Genomic DNA, 20,373 nt, shown 5'->3' with positions numbered 1-20,373 from the left:
TAGCATACTAAGTGCTGTACCAGCTATTTATTTAACTTTTTAAATTGTTTGCCAAACTTTATTTATCCATGCCAAAATGTCATCATCAATTATACACCCCTCCATTTGTCGGTAGTTGGTATCAAGAGCTTGAGCTCATTACCGGTAGTATGAGTTGCTATTTTTAAAACTGATCAAGTTCATATGATGTACTTGTGAAAGCAGAATACCATATACACCTGCTTCGCCAAACATATGGCCTCAGAACATTCAGTAGAAGGTCTGTGTGTTGACTGATGGCAACCACATAGATCAAAGCTAAACACTGGGCAGATATTTAATGTCACAAATTTATCCAGCAATCAATAATACATCATTCAATATATTTTTAAATCAAGTAGTAAATTACCTATTTTTTAGTAGTCCCTTTATAGCAAATGAGGGGAAAATGAAGTAGGACTGGGGGTTCGGTTTACAAAAAAACAAAAAGTCCTTCTTTGTTCAGATGGGAATCACCATCATCAAATGGTGCAATTACCAGTTTCTGTGTGTCTATTTGCAGTAATCAGTTGGCTCATGGTAGTAGTTACAGTTGATTGTGGAGTGAAAAGCCTCCAGAGTTATGTAAGTTTGGTTGGATTTCTGGATGCTTGCTTTTCAAGATCTTGTGATCCAGCTTCATCTTCATGTGCTGATTCTGAATCTTAGTACCCTGGGTAATAAATATATGATCAAGCAGCACAAGGGTATGCATAATCTCAATGGACAAAAATGGTAATTTTTATCCTTTGCCTTTTATTAGAACCTTCATGAATACCCCTAGAAGTTCTTAGATAGCACCAGATGATGATTGTCAGCTTTGCTTATCTGTTGTTGCTGCTGCTGCTGCTGCTGCTGGGCCTGCATCTCACCATGCAAAAAAACAATATTGCTGGTTACTTTAAAGTAAGCTATTCTGCCCCTCCCTTTCCCTTTAAAAAGTATTCATCACCACCCTAATATTTAAATTAAAAAAGACATTTGGCTGAATGCCGTTTGCTTTACTTTTTTCTCATGGCTGTTGCTAACACTGAGTACAAGTTCCTGGTCATTGATTTCAAAGCTTATAGAGGGTTTACTGATACCAAAGCTTTAGGACCTTATATCATACTGGTTCACTTGGGGTGTATTAAAGGTTACACCTCATCTTCCAAGTTTAAATTAAATTCCCTTTTGCAAAAGTATACCAATGATTTATATGGTGCATAATTGTAACACTCACAATTAAAATGTTTTAAAAACATTTGCAAATTATTATTTTTCTCTTAAAACAACATGAAAAACATTAACTCTTATACATACAAATTGTCAATGAATGACTAGAATACTGCAATGATGTTGTTTAATTTGCTTTTAAAGGTCCTTGACGTGTTTCACCCATAAGCTTCATCAGAAGGACACTAAGCAGCATTCCATAAATATTCTGTCATTTTCCAGCCGGATAAAATAGAATACCTTAATATTTCAGAGAGTATTATGAAGACACAATCATAGCTCAACCACCTCCTTTGCCCTGTGCCTCTGTGTCCTCCTGCAAAGGAAGTGATTGTGTCTTAAAAGTATGATACCTTTGTTCCTTTTTCAAGAAAGTTTTTTTCATGCAATCCTGATGCTAGGAGTTCTGAAGCCTTCTTCGATAGTCCCAAATCACATGCCAAATCATTTACCTTATGCTGATCAAATTCCTTACGAAAAGAGTCCTCTTCAATTTTAAACTCTTTATCATTGTTTTCACCTAATTCATCACCATAACCATGTTCTTCAGGAAAATTAGTGTAACGAAAACCGGCACTGGAATTTACCCTGAATGAGCCACTAGGCGTATCGCTGATGGTAGACTAGGATACTCTTACATTTATTTTTCTTGTTATATCCTTAAGTTTTCACTATACAAAAGTAACAGTCACTTAAATGATCTCCTGGCTCTCGCCAAACCATAGGTATACCAAATGGCCTCTTATCACATGTTCCCTTTCTCCACATCCGTAAAACCTTGACACACTGTTTGCACACCTTATGATCGGCCCAAGACTTTTCTTGATCACCAAGTTTAACTTTGAAATATGCCAGGTAGGCTTGCTCTACAAATGTGCTGATGTTCCCCCTTTGACTGGGAATGGTGAAACTGCCACAGATTTAACAAAATGAATCAGGGTTGTTTAGGCACTTACACAAGAAACAGCAGAGCCAGACATGATCTGAAAGAAAGGAAATATGTGTGTAAGTACAAAAATAAATTTTGCTTATTCACTACGTAGAGCAGCACACAACCTTTGACCACACTGTCTTCCGTGTAAATGAAAAGCCTATACTAAAGTAATACAATTAATATAGGCGGTAGAGAAAAAACCTGATGTGATAGAAGTACTAACTGTACTTTCTGAATCAATAGGGACAGATTGGACAAAGTCTAGCTGCTTTAAATTTGACTGTGGGACTTTCTGTTCAAGAAAATAAATAAGTCTTGCCTGCAGTGAATAGTTTCTATGTCTCACACCTGTGTGAGATTGTGCCTAATTACTGCACATAAAACTTTATTTTTTTCTTGCTGTGCATATGATCAATATCAGTCTAGCATTGGGCCTACCTGCTCAAGAAAATAAATATGTCTTGCCTTTCAATGTTGGAATATTGTCTGTGGGATGTTGTGTATTTCTCATTCTGAGCAGACAATACTTTAGGTCTGACATTTAGCTTGTCTGCTTAAGAAAAATAAGTCTTGTCTGCAGTATATTGTTTCTATGTTGAAATACCTTTTGTGCGATATTCTGCCTGCTTACTGCAGACATGATTATTTCTCTAATTGACCATAACAAAGTCTATCATTTTCAGTTTTTTTCTATTTTTATAGTTAAAAATAGGGTCAACAGACCAAACAGGGTTTTTTCAGAAATTAGAAACTGCGTTTCGTGATAGAGGAGATGTGTCCAGTACTTGGAGAAAGCCAGTCAAGAGCTTGATTTTCCCATTACCCATGAATCTTTTCCCCTTGTTCCATTTAGTATTTAAAGTATTTGTCTTATTGTGTTTTATTTAACAAATGTATGGGTATATATTGGTCATTGTAAAATAAACTTTCATGTGTTTTCAACACAATGGTTTGGTGTGTTAAAATAGATAATTTTAGGTCCCAGTGGGGCAGGTCACCAGCTGATAAACAACTGCTGAGCTCACAACCTGAGAGAATGCTGCTGTTTAGTGGTATTATTGCTCAGTAAAAATAGAGGAGATTATGCAGTCAAAGCAACATTTTTTTAATGTATTGAAACAGTTTATAGAAGATATTCTAATAAAAGTCTGTTAAGTGTCTGTTAAGACCTAAAATAGCTGACCACACAATACAACAAACACTTGTGTTCTGGTTCTGCCTGGGACACACAAAAATATTCCCCTTACATCAATTATTGAGCACAGTTTAAAAAAAATATTAGACCCTAAATAAACTGATTTAAGCACAAAGGCTTAGTACAGTAAATATTTTTGAACCTGTTCATTTATCTTGATCTGGTATTTATTATAATATTGTTATGACTGTGCCCTGTGCTATCTCTTTTTTTTTCATTTTCCTATATTTTAATTATTATTTTAGGTATATTGTAACTTACAACTTCTTTGAAAATACAATAAAAATATTAATAAAAAAATGAGGGTTATTTATTTCATTTGACATCACACAAGGATATCGGGGTTAAAAACCATGGCAGGAAAAATTTGGTTTGTTTTGATGCTATATAATTTATTTTTTTTATATACTGTGGTAAGTCATTTGTTTTCAATAGCAAATAAGGAATTTGTAAATCAATGCTAATGCTTTGAATTACAGTTTTAAAAGCCTAGTTTTTTTTTATAACATCCATAAAGGTAATCCTCACAGACATCTTTAATAACACGCTATAAATAGCTCTTTTATTCAGCCTACAAAATGAAAATGCAAAGTTAAAAGCACAGATACAACATCCCTATGTTTAAAGCATTAAGCCCACGCTTTATGAAGCTTGTAGTATCAAGAGTTGGTTAAGGACCTGGAACATAGAAAAGTTGTAATGGAGTTTTTTAGTGTGCACTTACTAAAAAAGCTATTTATATTTTATTATTGTGAACCGTAAAGGTTTTATAAAGCATTGTTTATGGACAATTAACTTTTTTTGCACCTAAATTATTTGAGTATATTTTCTTTACTGAAAATATGGGTTTAATCAATAAAATTTTAATAATTAGGGGCCATGGCCTGGACAGAATAGCATGAGCACACCATCTATACCCTCCTTTGTGTCATCCACCTTGTACTCCTCTGCAGCAAGCAGCATCACGTTGATCTAATGTATGACAAAATACTCTTTCCTTATACTTGTGCTCATAGAACCTCTCTCTTTTTTCTGTCACTTAATCAGCCTTTGAACATTACATCTAGACAATGGCATTTCCTTAGGATAGTTCCTCAGGTGGACCCAGGACCCAGGGAAACTAATGTCTCCTGCCTTATTCTATATGCTCCAAATAGATTTTTGACTGTATTTCAGATGAGAGTGAAAATCAAACACCTAACAGGCAGGATGTGTAACATGTTCCTGAAGATGCAATAAAAAAGTGCATGTACCACATCTTATTGACCAGTATTTTTATGCAACATTTATTTTTATCTACTTCCAGAAAAAATGTAGTGTTTTTGGAGTTTTGAAGTAATTTTCAAGCCACAAATAAGGCTTTAATACATTTGAGAAAAATTCGTGCAGCAGCCGAAGTGTTTACCTTCTGGATTATGTTGTAATCTTATTTAAACAACAGGTCCAGCACACTCACAAAGTCAAAATGTTAGGACCACTGCTGTAGAAATCTGAATGTGGGCTTTTCCTTTTTTAATACCTAACAAGATAAAAAAAACTGCATTATGCAGCAGCAACATATTTTGGCTCCTAAAAATTCCATCTTGCTCTTCTGTATTTGCTAACTGGAAACTTCCCAAAAAAACAAACTGTTGTACAAAGCTGCCAATTGTAATTAATTAGGAGTACATTGAAATTGTTTAGTAAGGAGAGGCAAGTTTCCCGTAAATAAAAATTGGATTTGAAAAAGTCAGTAAAAACATTACTTGTAAAGCCCTGCTTGGTTTCAAAATGTGTACCTTCCATATATGACTTTAAATGACTGCTTTAACTAAAATAAGCATCCTGGCTAAAACGATCTGCATATTCTTTTTATGTTCCCATTTTTTTTAGCAGTCTGTTTTCCATTTTCTAAATTATAATTCCCTTCCCTTTCTCTATATGGCTGCTCGTGAATTCAGTCATTTTTTAAAGTTGACCCCAAGCTTCTTGGTTGTTCTTTATATCCAATTCTTGTGCTTGATGAATCTTTCCAATCTTAGTTTGAGGTTATCCTTTTTTATTTTTAGTGCTGTCTAGGTCGTGCTGTTTGGGTTACAGCATTGTCAGCGTATTGTTTGTCTCACTTGTATTACCTTGTATGGTATGCTGGTTAGTTTTGTATGCTGTACCTGATTAAATGTTTATATCTTGTTCTGGTTTTCATGTTCTCCAGCCCACTGTAACCATTCATGCCCTGTTTCTGCAATTTTCCATTATCAAAGTTTAATCTTCCAGCCTTATGCTAACTTTAAGGAAAAATGTGCCACTGTCTTACAATCTGCATCCAGTATTGAAGCCCCATCTTTTAGCTCTTTCTTAATTTTAACACCCTCACTAAGAATCTTGGGAACACAAAAATAGTACACAAAATTAAGCTAGTATAGATCGTCATCTGGTACATATGAAATTATTATAAAATATACAATTAAAAAAAATAAAGATATTGTTACAAATTAAGCAATGAAAATAAAAAGTAATGACAATTATGGAGATACAAAAAATGCCAGAAATATAGGGCAGTAGAGGAGATAATGGGCAGCTTTAAAAATTAAAAGTAAATGATCAATTGGCTTAAAAAACAAGCAGTTATCACTGCCTATCCTGCTGTTTTTCGTGGTCAATGGTCTGCAGCACTTAATTCATTTAAAGAAAGCTAACAGAAAATACAGAGGTATTGTTGGTAGAGCTGCACAAAAAAGCTTCAAGTTGTAGCAGGAATATTTCACTATCTACCCCCAGTGCTTGATACTTAACCAGTTATGGATGTGCATTTCCGACTCCTCAATTTTTAGTTACAGAGAATATATGCGTCACATACTATTGATATGAGTCCAAATATGGGCCTTGATGTAACAGGCAAATGCTCCCTCCAAATTCTTTGGCCGCTCCAAACTATATTGTGGGAGGAAAATGTATCATTGCTCATACATAGTTTGGGCTGTAGTGAAAACAGAACCTGCATTTCGTCAGCAGTTAATGAGACGCCACAGGACATCTTCTGATATTTCTGATAATGCTAAAATCTTAAAAACTATAAAAACAGATTTTTACAAGCACATTTATCTTTTAATTACTTTTATTTGCTTGCTAACAATTGTCTTAAACAGTTTAGGGGTCCAAACAACCTCTAAAACCAGCTCACCATAAAATATTTTTTTAAAATTGTTTTTATTGAATTTTCTTCAAGTTTAATAAACCATACAATGAAAACCGAATACAACATGGATGGTACATCCTATTGTCTCCATACTGTGGAATATGTAGCCTTTACCTTCATAAGAAAAACATAGGTAAAGGATAAAAGAGGAAATGTTGAGGGGGGGGTTGGGGGGGGACATCGCTTGCAGAGTAAAAACAAACCTGTATAATTGAGTTTGGCTGCCAGACTAGGCAGCCCTGTCACTAACCTTGTAAATTCACATTTGTTGACCTCTAGAATTTTATCCTTTAAATTAATCAAACCTTTCGAGGTCCTATGCTGGCGTTGTGTTAATATAGGTCACGTTTTTTAAAGTACCAAGATGAGTGCTGAAAACACCTCCCCCTTCCCCCCTCAGAAGAGTCTTGTCAATGAAGCAGAACCATTTACTCAAAAACTCAGATTTTTGTTTGTCTTCCCCCTGTTTGGCTTCTAGGGATGAGCTAGAAGGCCTCTGATAGTCTTGCGAAAATTTCCTCGAACTTCCATTGGGTTGGTGAAATTTCAGCAAATTGATTTTGCAAATTACATTAAAGTCAATGATTCGAATTTAAACATTATTAGCAAAGCCCCAATACATATTAGAACCACCAAACTTGCTAGGTAAGTGTAAGAGAACAGTGGCAATAAGGAAAAAAAGTTAAAAAAGACCTTGTGGTTTTTCCAGAAAATGGCAGGCAAATAGGATTTTTGCGTGATGGACAGTGTCCATAATGCAGCACAAACATTAGGACATTGAGAAAGGGAGAACTCAACCCACTAGCAACAGTCTCTGCCGTCAAAACAGCAGGAAAACGCATTGCTATTTAATGTACGTACCCCTATTGAATTTACATAGCTGCATATTATTTTAACGCTATGTGCGGTGACATTAGGCAAAAGGATGGAGGACCAGAGACAGAGCGTGGGTCAGCGAGAGGAGTAGCAGTTTGTGACCTCTGGTCAGCTGTCGCCAGGGAGACCTCATTGGTAAGAGTCATGGAGAGCTGGGTGTAGTGCATCATCAATGCCATCCAGAAGAGTGTAATACAACTTTTGTGAATGGAGTACTGACAGGCGGGAGCAGCAGGAGGAAGCAGTGGTCCCTTGGACGGAGCGTGGATCGCATTGGTAACTGGCATCTGGACCTAGGTGTAGTACATCGTCAATGACCCCAGAAGTGTGTAATACAATTATAGTGAATGGAATACTGACAGGCGGCAGCAGCAACAGCATCAGGAGGAGGTGGTGGGCCCTGAGACGGAGTGTGGAGTGCATTGGTAACTGAGCTGTAGAGGTGGGTGTAGTGCATCGTCAATGACATCCAGAAGTGTGTAATAGAATTTTTGTGAATAGAGTACTGACAGGCGGCAGCAGCAAGAGCAGGAGGAGGAGGTGGTGGACCCTTAGAGGGAGTGTGGATGGCATTGGTAACTGGCATCTAGAGCTGGGTGTAGTGCATTGTCAGTGCCAACCCAAAGTGTGTAATGCAAATATTGGAAATTTGTGATTAAACATAGAAGGGCCAGACCAAGATGTTTTGTGCGCCAGCACTGATGCTATGATCTGTGATACCTGAAGTGTTAGGAAGGTAGATGATATTGCTAGTTTGCATCATGAAGTGGATGACATGAAAGCCAACCCTCAATCTTGCAATACTTAGCTGAAAAAATAGGCAAAGCAATGGTAGTTTGGTGGCCTCCCGGAACCAGCAGAAATGTAAAGTAAATTGCTAGCTGGCACAATGGCAGGCATGACACTGGAGAAGAATGCCAACCTTGAACATTGCGATAACTAGCAAAAAAATTTAACCGAGGCAGACTCAGCTGACGGGGGGTTTGGTGATAGGCAGCAACAGACCCAGCACAGGAGCAGTGTGGGTTCACAGAAGCATCTTGGTTGGCCTAGTGAGTTCTTGTGTCAGTTAATTAGTGACATCTCCAGTGGGGATATGATAGTTGTTAGTAACCCACCTTTCGTTTGACATTTGACATTTTCCAGCGACAGTCGTGATCGGTTGTCCGTTACCACTCCGCCAGCGGCACCGAAGCTTCCTTCAGACAAAACACTGAATGCCGGGCACGAAAGAAGCTTGATGGCATAATGTGCCAACTCCGGGCAGATTTCAAGCCTGTTGACCCAAAAATTATTTATGTAACTACTGTCAGGACAGGCATCCTCCTCATAACTGCTGTTGTCAACACCAACACCAACAGCCAGAAAACAGCCAACGTAATCGTGCACCATGCACTTTATCCGTTGGTTATGCCCCTTCACTTGTTTAAAGTGGCTGCATCAAGTTTCGCCAGGCATCCAGAAAATCCCCCCTGCCTTGGCCTAGTCTTTTGGATGTGTGCGGCCTGCTGCTATTACTGCTGATGCTGCTGCTGCTGCCGCTGCTAGGATGCGGTGGAGGCACTGTCCGCCTGAGCTCCCTGTGTGGAATATGGTGCGCGAAACTCCTTACACAGCCGGTCACATAGTATTCTGCTCAGGTGGGTCACCTTTTCTTTCTCTTGCGCTGGGTTGGGTAGAAACTGTGACATTTTGTGATCCAGAAGGGTGGCCAGCCAGTAATTATTCCGGTTTTTGATGCTGCAGATGCGGGGGTCCCTTCGTAGGCATCACAAAATGTGGACACACATATGAAAGAGGTGTTCCCTGGGCTCATCCTCTTCCTGTCCCTCAGTCTTCCTCCTCATCACCCACCTCCTTCTGTTCAAGCTGCAGCAGTTCCTGTTGTTCCATGGCCCGCACAATGCCTGGGGCGTGACAGCACAAATGCGGGTTGGACTGGTCCTGTCCAGCAGCACCAACATGGTCTCCCTCATCATAATCATCATAATCATCTTCCTTCTCTTGAACCTCCTGATGCTGGCCAGTGTCCATTCTTGCTCCTCCTGATGCTGGCTGTGTGCTATGGAGTGTAATGTCACCCTTATCCTCCTTCCTCATTTCTTCCCCTCCTCCAGGGTACTATCAAGCAGAAAGATGATGGGAATGACATCGATCCAGCTTGACGCTTCCAACACACAACTTTTGTGGCCTGCTCAAAGGGGGCCAGTACCTTGCACAGCATCTCCATCTGTAGCCACTGGTCACTGGTAAAATAGCTTAGTTGTTTGGCTGTACCAAGGGCCCCGCTGCCTCCATGCATCACGCTGACCAAGTAATGGTAGATGGCTAGCTCTTGCTCACACAGATGCTGGAGCATGTGCAGGGTGGAGTTCCATCTAGTAACAGTGTAACAAATCAGTCTATGCGGTGGAAGCCTCTGTTGGCGCGGGATCATGCTAAGCGCCACAGTAGGGGATTGGTGTACATGGCTGCAGATGGAGCGAGCCTGTTTCAGTAAGTCTTGCAGTCATGGGTACATGCGGAGGAACTTCTGCACCACCAGGTTCAGTACGTGCGCAAAGCAGGGCACATGTGTTATGGGGCCCATGAAGAGTGCGGCCACAAGGTTGGCCCCATTGTTGCACACTATGTTGCAGGCCTGTTGTGAGACGGGACGGCATCAGCCAAGCCTCAACCTCCCTGTGCAAAGCAGACAAGATTACTCTGGTGGTGTGACTTTTCTCCCCCAACCAGTTTTAGCACCAGTTTCATCACTCCCTGGCAACGCGTGTGTTTGCGGGAGCCGTAATGGCATGCCCACTTAACCACAGTGTCTTCCACTGCTGGCCTTTCAGGGGGACTGTCGAAAAGAGAGGGTAGAAGGAATGAAGGAGGAGGAGGAGGGAGAGGACTGGGGTGCCCATGCTTTCCCACCAAACCCCTTGGCTGGGGTACCAAGTGCTGCAATGCCTCTTGCAGATTACCGCCCACTGAGCTATGCAAGGCCACCCAGTGAGTGGTGAAGGACAGGTAGCATCCCACTCCATGTCTGGTTGTCCAGCTGTTCATGGTGACGTGGATTTGACTAGACACCAAGAATGCCAATGCCCGGGAGAGGTTACCCATTACATGTGCATGTAAACTGGGAACAGCAGTGCGGGAGAAGTAATGCCTGCTTGGTATATTCCACCGACGCTCGGCACAGACCATCAGGTCACGGAAGGGAGCAGAGTCCACAATGCTGTACGGCAGTAGCTGCAAGGCCAATAGTTTGGCTAGACGTGAATTGAGTTTGATGACTCTTTTGTTGGCTGGGCCAAAAGCCTGATGCCTTGCACAGAACTTCAGGAGAGTGAGCTGAAAGGACTGGGAGCTAGGGTAGCTAAAGGGGTCACTGGAGGACCCATCTTTCAGCAACAAACTTCGTCTGACCCCACGAAACCTGCAGCTAGAAGCTGATAATTCCTCACAGCTTGAAGTCTGGATGTCACCAACCTCTTGAGACGTAGTAGCAATGACAGTTGGAGGTGTAGAAGGAGTCAGTGGAGGTGGAAGAAGAAACAATGACGTGGTTGCACCTCCTGATTTGCAATGCACAAATCTCACCTGAAAAGGGGATATCAGGGAGGGTAAAAATCTGGCTAAACGGTCTGCCATTACTTGGATAAAAATTTGGCATCGAGAATATTTAGCGATATAGGGCAGTATGCTGCTGGGCCCCGCAGATCTTTTCCTTTATTTGGAAGGACTTTTATATATGATTCCCGACCAGAAGCAGGTACACACCAAAGTCCCACATATGATTATAAAGATGGTTCAGGTCTTGTACCACTTATTCCTTCAAAAATATATAAAATTCGGATGTAAGGCCATCAGGACCTGGGGCCTAACCATTATCCATTTGGGATATTGCCATGTTAATTTTAACATTTGAAATAGGCATATTTAATTGATCTACCTTTTCCCTTGTTAAAGATAGCCACTCTAAAGTATCTAACAAATTTCCAGCATTCGATGAGGGCAGAAATTTGTTCTGGGTGGGTAACCTCTGATCCTCCGGCAGAAAACAGAGCATGGATGAAGGTGTGTTTATATCTGGGTCATATTAAGTTGGCCAGGAGTTTCCCCACCTTGTTCCCAAACTTGTGTAATTTCAAATCAAGATGTTTTCCCTTGAGTTGTTCAAATCTCTCCAACCATGTGTCAAACTCCATTTTGGCTTTCAGCCAATGAGACCTAGTTTCTCTGGTCAGATTCAAAGTTAACTGGGACTGGGCGTCCCTCAATTTTGTTATAGACTTTAGGTATTCTCGTTTCGTTTGTGATTTCTGGGCCAATACATAACCCATAATTCTACCTCTTAGATAGGCTTTAGCCACCTCCCAGAATAAAATTGGATTGTTTCTGTGTATAGAATTATGGGATCTATATTCAAGCCATGCTAGTTTAAATTCTGCCGAGTCAGAATATAAATTGGACAGAAATCTCCATATCCATGCCTCCCCTTTGGAAATGTTGTCATGGAGCTTAAGGGTTATGGGCGCATGGTCCGATATGACCAGCGGCAATATTACTGAAGAATTCACCGTTTGCAGAAGGGGGTAAGGGCAGAATATGTAGTCAGTTCTGGACTGCGATATGTGAGCCTGTGATACAAATGTGAATTGCCTTTCCAGCAGATATCGCTGGCGCCATACATCATGTAAACCTGATGACTGCAAAAATACTCAGGGGACTTTCTTGTCCTCTTTCTCCTGCACCTTCCCTTTAAGGTGGGTTCCCTATTTGACGGGTGCCCTTCCTATCTTCTGATTCACACATGACAGAATTGAAGTCTCCGCCTACAATTACATTTGGAGACGAGTCTCTAGCCACCCATTGTACGGCTTGCACAAAAAAGGCATATCCGGGAGAGTTCCTCGCATACACATTGACGATAGTATACTTGGTGTCATCTAGTGTAAGATGAAGCTTTACAAATCTACCCTCTTTGTCATTGCGCACCCCTACAACTTTACCTTGCAGGTTTCTGTGCAACAAGATCAGGTCCCCTGCCTTTCTCCCCACACCTGGGGATCCCAGAACCTCACCCACCCATAACCTCTACATTTTTCCCTTCCCCGGTGCGTCTCCTGGAGCAGAACAATGTCGGCCCCCGGAGAACCATCATTCATTTATTAGGGGACCTGATTCCAAGAGACTATATGCATGAAAAGTACTGTGCCCTAGTGTCTTTCTGTGTGAATCTCCATAAACCCACAAGGGACAGCGAAGGATAACAAGGCCTCCTGAATTGTATCAAAAGAACGGAGTCCAGCATAGGCACGGGTGCTGTATTGCAAATGTATGGGCGGTTTCAGTGCTCAGCAGTGCACACATTTTCATCCACTTCTGTGAGAGGTGATGTCCAAAGCCAGAGAGAATTGTCTTGAACGGAACCAAAAATAACACAAAAGGGGCTGGGATAATCCAGGGTAGAAGGAGGGATAACTAATATTTCTCCTTTAGTGGTCTTCTTTTTTTCCTCATGAGAAATCACAAAAATAGTCTCACACCCAGAGGGCATCATGCAATTAATCTATATGCGGCATCTGATGATTCTCCGTCTGCAAACACTGCCAGGTAGCACAAAAATAACATAGGAGACGTAAACAACTGACTTTAAGTGAAGAAGGATAGGGGATAGCACATTATCTGCTCTTTTGTTGGGTTTTATCCCAGTCTTCCACAGTGAGGCTCCCTTGGCCGCTTTCTTCGGTGATGGAGAACTAATCTTCTGAGAGGCATGTGAGGTTGAAGATTCGGGCGAAGAGGCTCTTTCAGCTTCCACCGGGGTCATTTCCCTACGTGGGGAAGTCAAGTTATCGCTCACAGAGTCCTTGGCATCCTGGGTGGACATGAAGGTGTGGTGCTTCCCTTCTTTATTGTATAAGTTTAGTGTCAATTTGATCCGCCTTTGATATAGCTTGGAACACAAGGATTGGAATTGCTTCCTTTTACGACAAACCTCTGCTGAATAATTCACAAAAATATGTAAGGGTGCTCCGTCCAAAGAAATATTTATGTTAGCAATGGTATGCTTGTAAATCCATTAAATTGCCAACCCTATTCCCTAGTGAAATGATCCTGGTAGATGTTTAAATCGCATCATCCTCCGTGGAGGAGATTCTTTCCTCCGCTGCCTCCAGCCTGCAAGCATGCTCTCTGAGCTTGTGTCTCAGGGATTGTATGCCTTTCCCAATTGCTGAGTCTATAGCCTCCTGCAATGTGGGCTTTGGAAAACTGCCACTGCATCTGCTATAAGTGCATGGTCAGGGGTGGGTTTGGCTGTGTCAAGTACTCGCCTGGGAAGGGATGCTGATGCGTCCTTTTGGGTCTAATGGAAGTTGACGGCCATCTTAGATTTGAGCCCATGGTTCTGTCATGCTGTTTACTCGGGGTAGAGGAATCTTCTCATGGCAGCTTGTCTAAAAATGTCTCCATCCAGACCATGCTCCCAATTGTGGGTAAGTTTGTCAGCGAGTCGGCAGAGCTCTGTGAAGGAGCAGAGGCGTGATTTTCCTCTGAGTGAACGGGAGCCACAGAACTCCATTACTCTCCCATGATGCAACGGAACTGGAAGTCCTCATCATAAAAGATTTAATTACCTTATTGCTAGTTGGTTTATACCCACTCCCCCTGCATTAGGCACTAGTGGTTCTGAAGTTGACAGTATCCATTAGCATCAGGCAGTAGTGTTTTGGGAGGGGAACTAAGACAGCGATAAAACCTAACAGGGACTTTCTATTTTTTTTTAAAACAACATAAATAAATTGTACAAAAGTTAGGCTTTAAGAACTGTGTAATATATTTGTGCAGCCGTAATCTCATCATAAAACTAAAGTGAAATGTTTTACAAACTGTATTATGTAGACACAGTATTATATGAGTTTTTATTATATATAAGTTTTCAAGACATTGTTTTGTTTTTGTTTGTACAGCTTTCATACTGTGTTGGAGCCCTTATTTTCTTTTTGACATTTTGGATAACTTTGAAATGCTGCCAAAAACTCGTGAGCGCATCTATGCATCTGTAATTATTCAGAATCTACCAGTTTTAAACAGCGCTGTCAATCCAATCATTTACTGCATTTTTAGCAACAGACACTGCAGATTATCCAGGTACGTAATTTAGTAGTTTAAGCCTTGGTAAATAATTTTAAAGTATCAATGAGTTGATAATGAAGTTAGAAAAAAAAATGCCATTTCAGCAAGTAAATATGAAAATTGCATTAAACATCAGCACTTTCTTTTCTCTGAACTTAAATAATGCATTTGAAAAGCACTGGTCAGCAGATGATAGTCATGTTAAAAGCTAAGTAGACTTCATAGAAATTGTAGATTTTGTTTATCATAATTGTACAAGCAAACATTGTATTTTCATCCAAACATTACCAACATATAATGATAATATGCCTAAATAAATGACACATAAAATTCACAATGAAAAAAAAATGCTGGTTTGTGTGTAGTACAAAAATATGTATAGTCCTACCACCATTTACTGCCATTTTAATTTACCATAAAAAAAATGTGCTACTAAAAACCTCAGATATCTAGGGTCTGGTGTTCATTTTATATAGAAGTGTGGATGGTGTCATGGCATAGCAGATTGTGGAAATAAATCTAACAAAGGATTTAAAATACTCACTAAATTATTTTTTAAAAAAAACATTCCATTCCATTAATCTACAATAGCATAGATTTAAAAAAAATAAACAGTTTAGTGCTGCCCGGACCAGCTAGCTCAGGTGAAGAGTTGACTGATGTCAAAAGAAGACTCCAAGAACCCCATTTATAATGCAGGATTTTTAGATACATCTTTCAACAGTTAATGTGTGCACCTACATATTACAAGGGATTGCAATAATTAAAATGCATTTGAAATGTGCCAGGAAAAAAACATTTTTCTCTGAAAAGAAAACTAGAGCAAGCCCACAGTTTGCCATTAAACAAATAGGCAAAGACCAGGTGTTTTGGTGCAAAGTGCTATGAACTGATGGTTTATAGATAGACTTGTTTGTCTACAGTAAGAAGACCCATAAAGCACAAACTGAAGACAGTATTTCAGAAAAGAATCCACTAAGACATTTAAAGCATGGTAAAGGAAATATTATTTTTGGGTTTGATTTCATGCTTTATGTGGTCTGAATTCTGCATTACAGCAAAGTGTGTTTGATAACAATGTGAGGCCATCTGTGCCAAAGTTAAACTTGTAGCAGGAATAGATTCTAAATACAATAATGATCCAAAACGTACTTGCATATACCAAGGAATCCCTCATTAAACAAAGAGAAAACAACATATTTGCTGTCCTAGAGTGACCACATTCAGGCTTTCCACTGTTGAGAGTGCAATTGATGTTATCTGGGGGGGGGGGGTCAACTTTGTCTTTATCTGTTAAATGGGTTGTGAGGAATTAGTAGTTTACTGACGTGATATATTTATGTATTTGCATAAAGTGGCCCCACTATGAAAAATGAAAACAAAGGAATCAGCCACATAGTAAGATGGGTAGGTTGCAATATAATAACTTTTTTTCTGTTAAGATGTCTTTTAAAAGTTACGTTTATTTGTTTTTTCTCCCCAGAGACCGAAGCTCAGGAAAGTATCAAGGCACCCTAAGAGATAAAACTGAAGGAATAGAAATGCAAATTGTGTCCAAGCCGGAACACATCTAATGTACGGACTATGAACAAAACAAAAGATAAAATGTAGTACAAATTCAAATAGGCATACTGTGGCTCATTTGATTATAGAACACAATGAAATGCAAATTATACACACAGGCATTTGTGATGTTAATAGTTTTCTTAGATGTGAAAAGTTTACTACCTGTTTGTAAATATAATTTATTTTAATGGTGTATGTTTACTTTGCTAGTCACAGGGTTGTCAACTCATCACTGTAATTGCTGGCAAATATAAGCTTACAGTTTCATGCTAATTATATGCAATCCAGTGACTACAGAACCAATATAATTTATGTGTATCAGTAATGAATGAAAACCTGTGTAAAATTTGGGCAATTTAACTAAGTCTATGATGCATTAAAAAATGACAACATGGCAAAACAATCATTAGATGAACTGGGATGTTCATCGGTATGTGGTAATCTTGATAGTTAAGAGTCAAGCATGACCAACTTTTTCAATTTCTCCATTGGTCATTGTGACAACCCATCACATTGAAGTAACAATTAATCAACTTTAAAGGGGTGGGTCCAAACCTGTTTTTTTTTTTTAAAAAAAAGGTTTGAATTCATACTCATATAGTTGGTTACTTTTTGTAGCTGGTAATAGTAATGGTAATGCATTATTCATCTCCATCTTTGGATTGCCCAAGTTTGTATTGGGTTTGCTTCTATGTCAGTCAGCAGCCCTGCTAATTTTTACTATTTAAATTGTATAGATATGTAATTTATTCCAGGAATATTTTAATTAGGAAATTCTACCATAGCACAAATGTTAAAAGACCATAAATACTAATGCAAACTGTTAGTTACTTTGCAGTCCTTCATATTACCCCTTTCTGTTCATTACTCTTCTCTAAATTGAGCACCTTTTATTCTGTATCAAAAATTTGTACATAGTGTTGTTTGAAGATGGTATGCTGCAGTGGCTGGGTATATTGTCATTATCAATGTTGACCATTAGAATTGATAAAAAATAACTAAATGAGACCCAGTAAAAAAAAGGCAACATTTAATTCTATCAGTATCCCTGTACAACATGGCTGCTTTAAACAGTAGAGATTGACTTTTTACAAACCACTGTTGCTTCTATTTTAACAGATGCTTGAACATCATCGCCATTTTTGATGCAACTAAGGCATTTGTAGATAATAAAATGTAAAGAAAAAAAAAAGAATGCTGCCTCATTACTCTACTTTTATTTAATCAGTTAGAGAAAACACTTTATTTTGTTTCAATATCATTTGAAATGATGTCTTGTTTACAGAAATAATGAAAAGTTAATATTTGTGATAGATTTGTAAGATTTTACAATTAGTACAAAATAGTAAAAATAACTTAAGCAATTATTTAGACATGCATGCAGTGTTTGTTCCATAGTTAACAAGGATACATCTCTAAAATACGAAATCCTATTACCCTTGTGTATAACCAGAACCCCAAAAGGTGGTAAATCAGCTAACAATAAAATGTTCCCTAACCTTAACTTTCACAATGAAACCTAACCTTAACCTTGCCTTGTCACCTTGACGGTTGAGGGAAAAAAAGTCTGTTTAATGCCCATTCCTCAACCATTTTAAAATTACTTTACAGTGCTTCTTGGTTGCGCCTTTCTTCACCATTGCTGATATGAAATAATCAGTGTCAGTGATTATAGGAAGCAGTGAGATCACCCTATCATGTAACCGTGTTTGAGTCTAGCATTTGGCCCCTAGACCAAATTATGGGATTATGGGAGAAGGTTACATGTTTCCTCACACCCAGATGGCTATTTTGTATTGGTGGATAGGGAGAGATGTAGGAGCTCTGTAAATAGGAGTATATGAGGGTCAGGTGATTTAAAGCTTTAAACATACCCTGTCAATTTGCTTTGAATGGGAATGCACACAGGGTTTCTATACCTTAGCATGAACACTTGCCTTAAATGCCTTAAAACTTCAGCCTAAGGCCTGCATGGAACATTTTTTTCACAGATAACTAAAAGTTTACTATTAAGTTTCCACCAACACTTACCCTTAACCCTAAACCTCCCTTCTCTTCCCTGCATCTTACCTTTAACCTAACCCCTAACCCATTAGTTCTTGTTATTCACATTTATGTATTACAGTAACACAAGTAATGTGACACTTTCTGACCATACCCCCTTAGATGCTGAATTACCAAAGATCCAACTATAAGTAGAATTTATGCTAATTTTGATACAATTTTTTTGAACGAGCATCTCCAATTAGTTAAGGAGTGCCTTTAGATTGTAATTGTGTTAGGATGATGTTCAGTTATATTGTGTGACTGAGTCAAATACATTAAAATAAAACGTATCCTCTCTGTAGTCTCTATGTAAGATGCTTATTTGCTTTTGGATGGTTGCATGCTTTAAGCAGGAATAAGACCTTAGCACCACATTTATTCCTATATACACTCATGCATGTTGCAATGTGCATCGACTTGCATGTATTTGTGGCGATACTCTTGTTAATTTCTAGTGGATATTTTACATTCATGCATCTCTGCACCAACAAACATACTTGATCCTTACCCTTCAGAAACATACAACAACGAGGGTGTATAAAGGGACCGACTGGGAATGTAGCAAAATACATTTTCACCTTGCAGCGGAGATAAAGTAGAGATAAATTACATCAAAGAAGAATATATCAATTTTGAAAATACATAATTACATTATCAGCTTAAATTGAGTATAACAACTATACCAGGATAAAAATGATAGCAAAATTACATATAGGAAGGTAACACCTTTATTAAAGGAGCAGCATGTTCACTTTGCAAAGGAATTTTTACTTACCTTAGTAAATATGGTGCAAGAAATTAGAAAAGGAAAAAAATCTGAACTTTTGCTTCTTGTAAAAGAGTGGATGATAGAAGTCAGTAAAGTTTTCCCTTACTCAATAACCTGTATGAAAATTTTCTTGCAAAGTAAGCATTCTCTACTTCTTTAGTAAGTCAACTACATTGTCACCTTTGTCCTCATAAAGTATATGTTCAGATCAACAGATCTTTGCAGATCAATGTTCACTAAGCGACTAGAGAGTTGATTTACAGATTGGATGTATGCAGGGAATTTTTACTTTGTTAGCGAATGTGTTAGTGAATGTGGTGAATATTTACTTTGAAAGGACTCACAGCTAGCTTGCTGTCTGGGTTTTTTTTTTCTCTGGGATTCATCCATCTTAGGGTCAATTTAAAAATACAGCAATTTAAAGCCACAGTTTTACTATCTGTTTTATTTCAAGCTCAAGCAGCAACACCAAAACTGCTCTGATAAATTCTTTCATGATCCTAGTAAGATTAAAACGATTGCATGTGATACAACAGTGCCAAAAACGACCAGCAGTAAAACATTTTAATAAAAAGAATTTTCAAAAATATACTAGAAAAAGGGGGATATGTAGTTCTTTGACTACAAGATTTGGAGATCCTAGATGGTACAGCAGTGCCAAATTGGCCAGCAGCAGAGCAGCAATTTCAAATAGCATGGACTGGTCCAAATTTACTCGGGACAAAAAGCACAGAGTTGAGTTTTACTACAATTATTAGGATACTGCAGTTAACCCAGTTGTGTAAAACTGGTCTAACAGCAATACTGTTTTAATCAAAAATAATAAGAATAACCTATTTTATCTCAGTGGATGGGGAGTACAGTCTTTTTAAGAAATATAATATGAGGTTGTTAGGTACACACTGTTCTTGCACTTATTCTATTTCTTTTAAATAATGCAATGATGTGCTGAGCACAAAAGGCAGCTCTAAGAGCAGATGGTCAGTAACAAGTAAAACCTCTGTTCTGAGCAATCACAAGATTTAATAAAAGAGGGAATAATAAGTACAAATAATCACCCCAACTAAATCTAAAATACGCTAATCATTGCAGCAAAAAAAAAAAGAAAAGAAATCTCTAACTGTCCCTATTCTTAACCAGTTTGTCAGGTTTCCCTACAACACATTCCAGTTTATTGACACTATGATTTCTCTGTGTCCAACCTCTTTTTTCTTCAGAAGCTGCTGTAACCAAACCCCCCCTATTTATATTTATATTTTTTAAGTCTACTGGTCATAGTTCAAAACCCATGCAGTTCAATATAATTTAAAAAATTCCACTGGGGGATGAAATCTTCACATAAATTCAACAGAGCAGCAATTCCCACGGAATTTGCCTTGAACCCATGGTAGCAACAAATCCACAACCTCAATAAGTTTATACCTGAATTAGTACTAGTTCCTTATCTC

The 20,373-nt window shown here is 38.7% G+C and overlaps 1 protein-coding gene across 1 annotated transcript in view; it reads left to right on the top strand.

The window, feature by feature from the left end:
• Window positions 1-20,142, top strand: part of NPSR1 (neuropeptide S receptor 1) — a 158,348-nt gene extending 138,206 nt beyond the window's left edge. Inside the window, exons 8-9 of the mRNA XM_072412223.1 lie at window positions 14,379-14,559; window positions 16,028-20,142. Of these exons, the coding sequence (XP_072268324.1) occupies window positions 14,379-14,559; window positions 16,028-16,118 (272 nt within the window). The 3' untranslated portion in view covers window positions 16,119-20,142. The remainder of the gene's footprint in view (window positions 1-14,378; window positions 14,560-16,027) is intronic.
• The last annotated feature ends 231 nt before the right edge of the window (window positions 20,143-20,373 follow it).

The sequence above is a fragment of the Pyxicephalus adspersus genome, chromosome 5 (assembly GCF_032062135.1).
Source record: "Pyxicephalus adspersus chromosome 5, UCB_Pads_2.0, whole genome shotgun sequence".
Lineage (NCBI taxonomy): Eukaryota > Metazoa > Chordata > Amphibia > Anura > Pyxicephalidae > Pyxicephalus > Pyxicephalus adspersus.
This window is presented reverse-complemented; position numbering and strand designations above follow the sequence as displayed.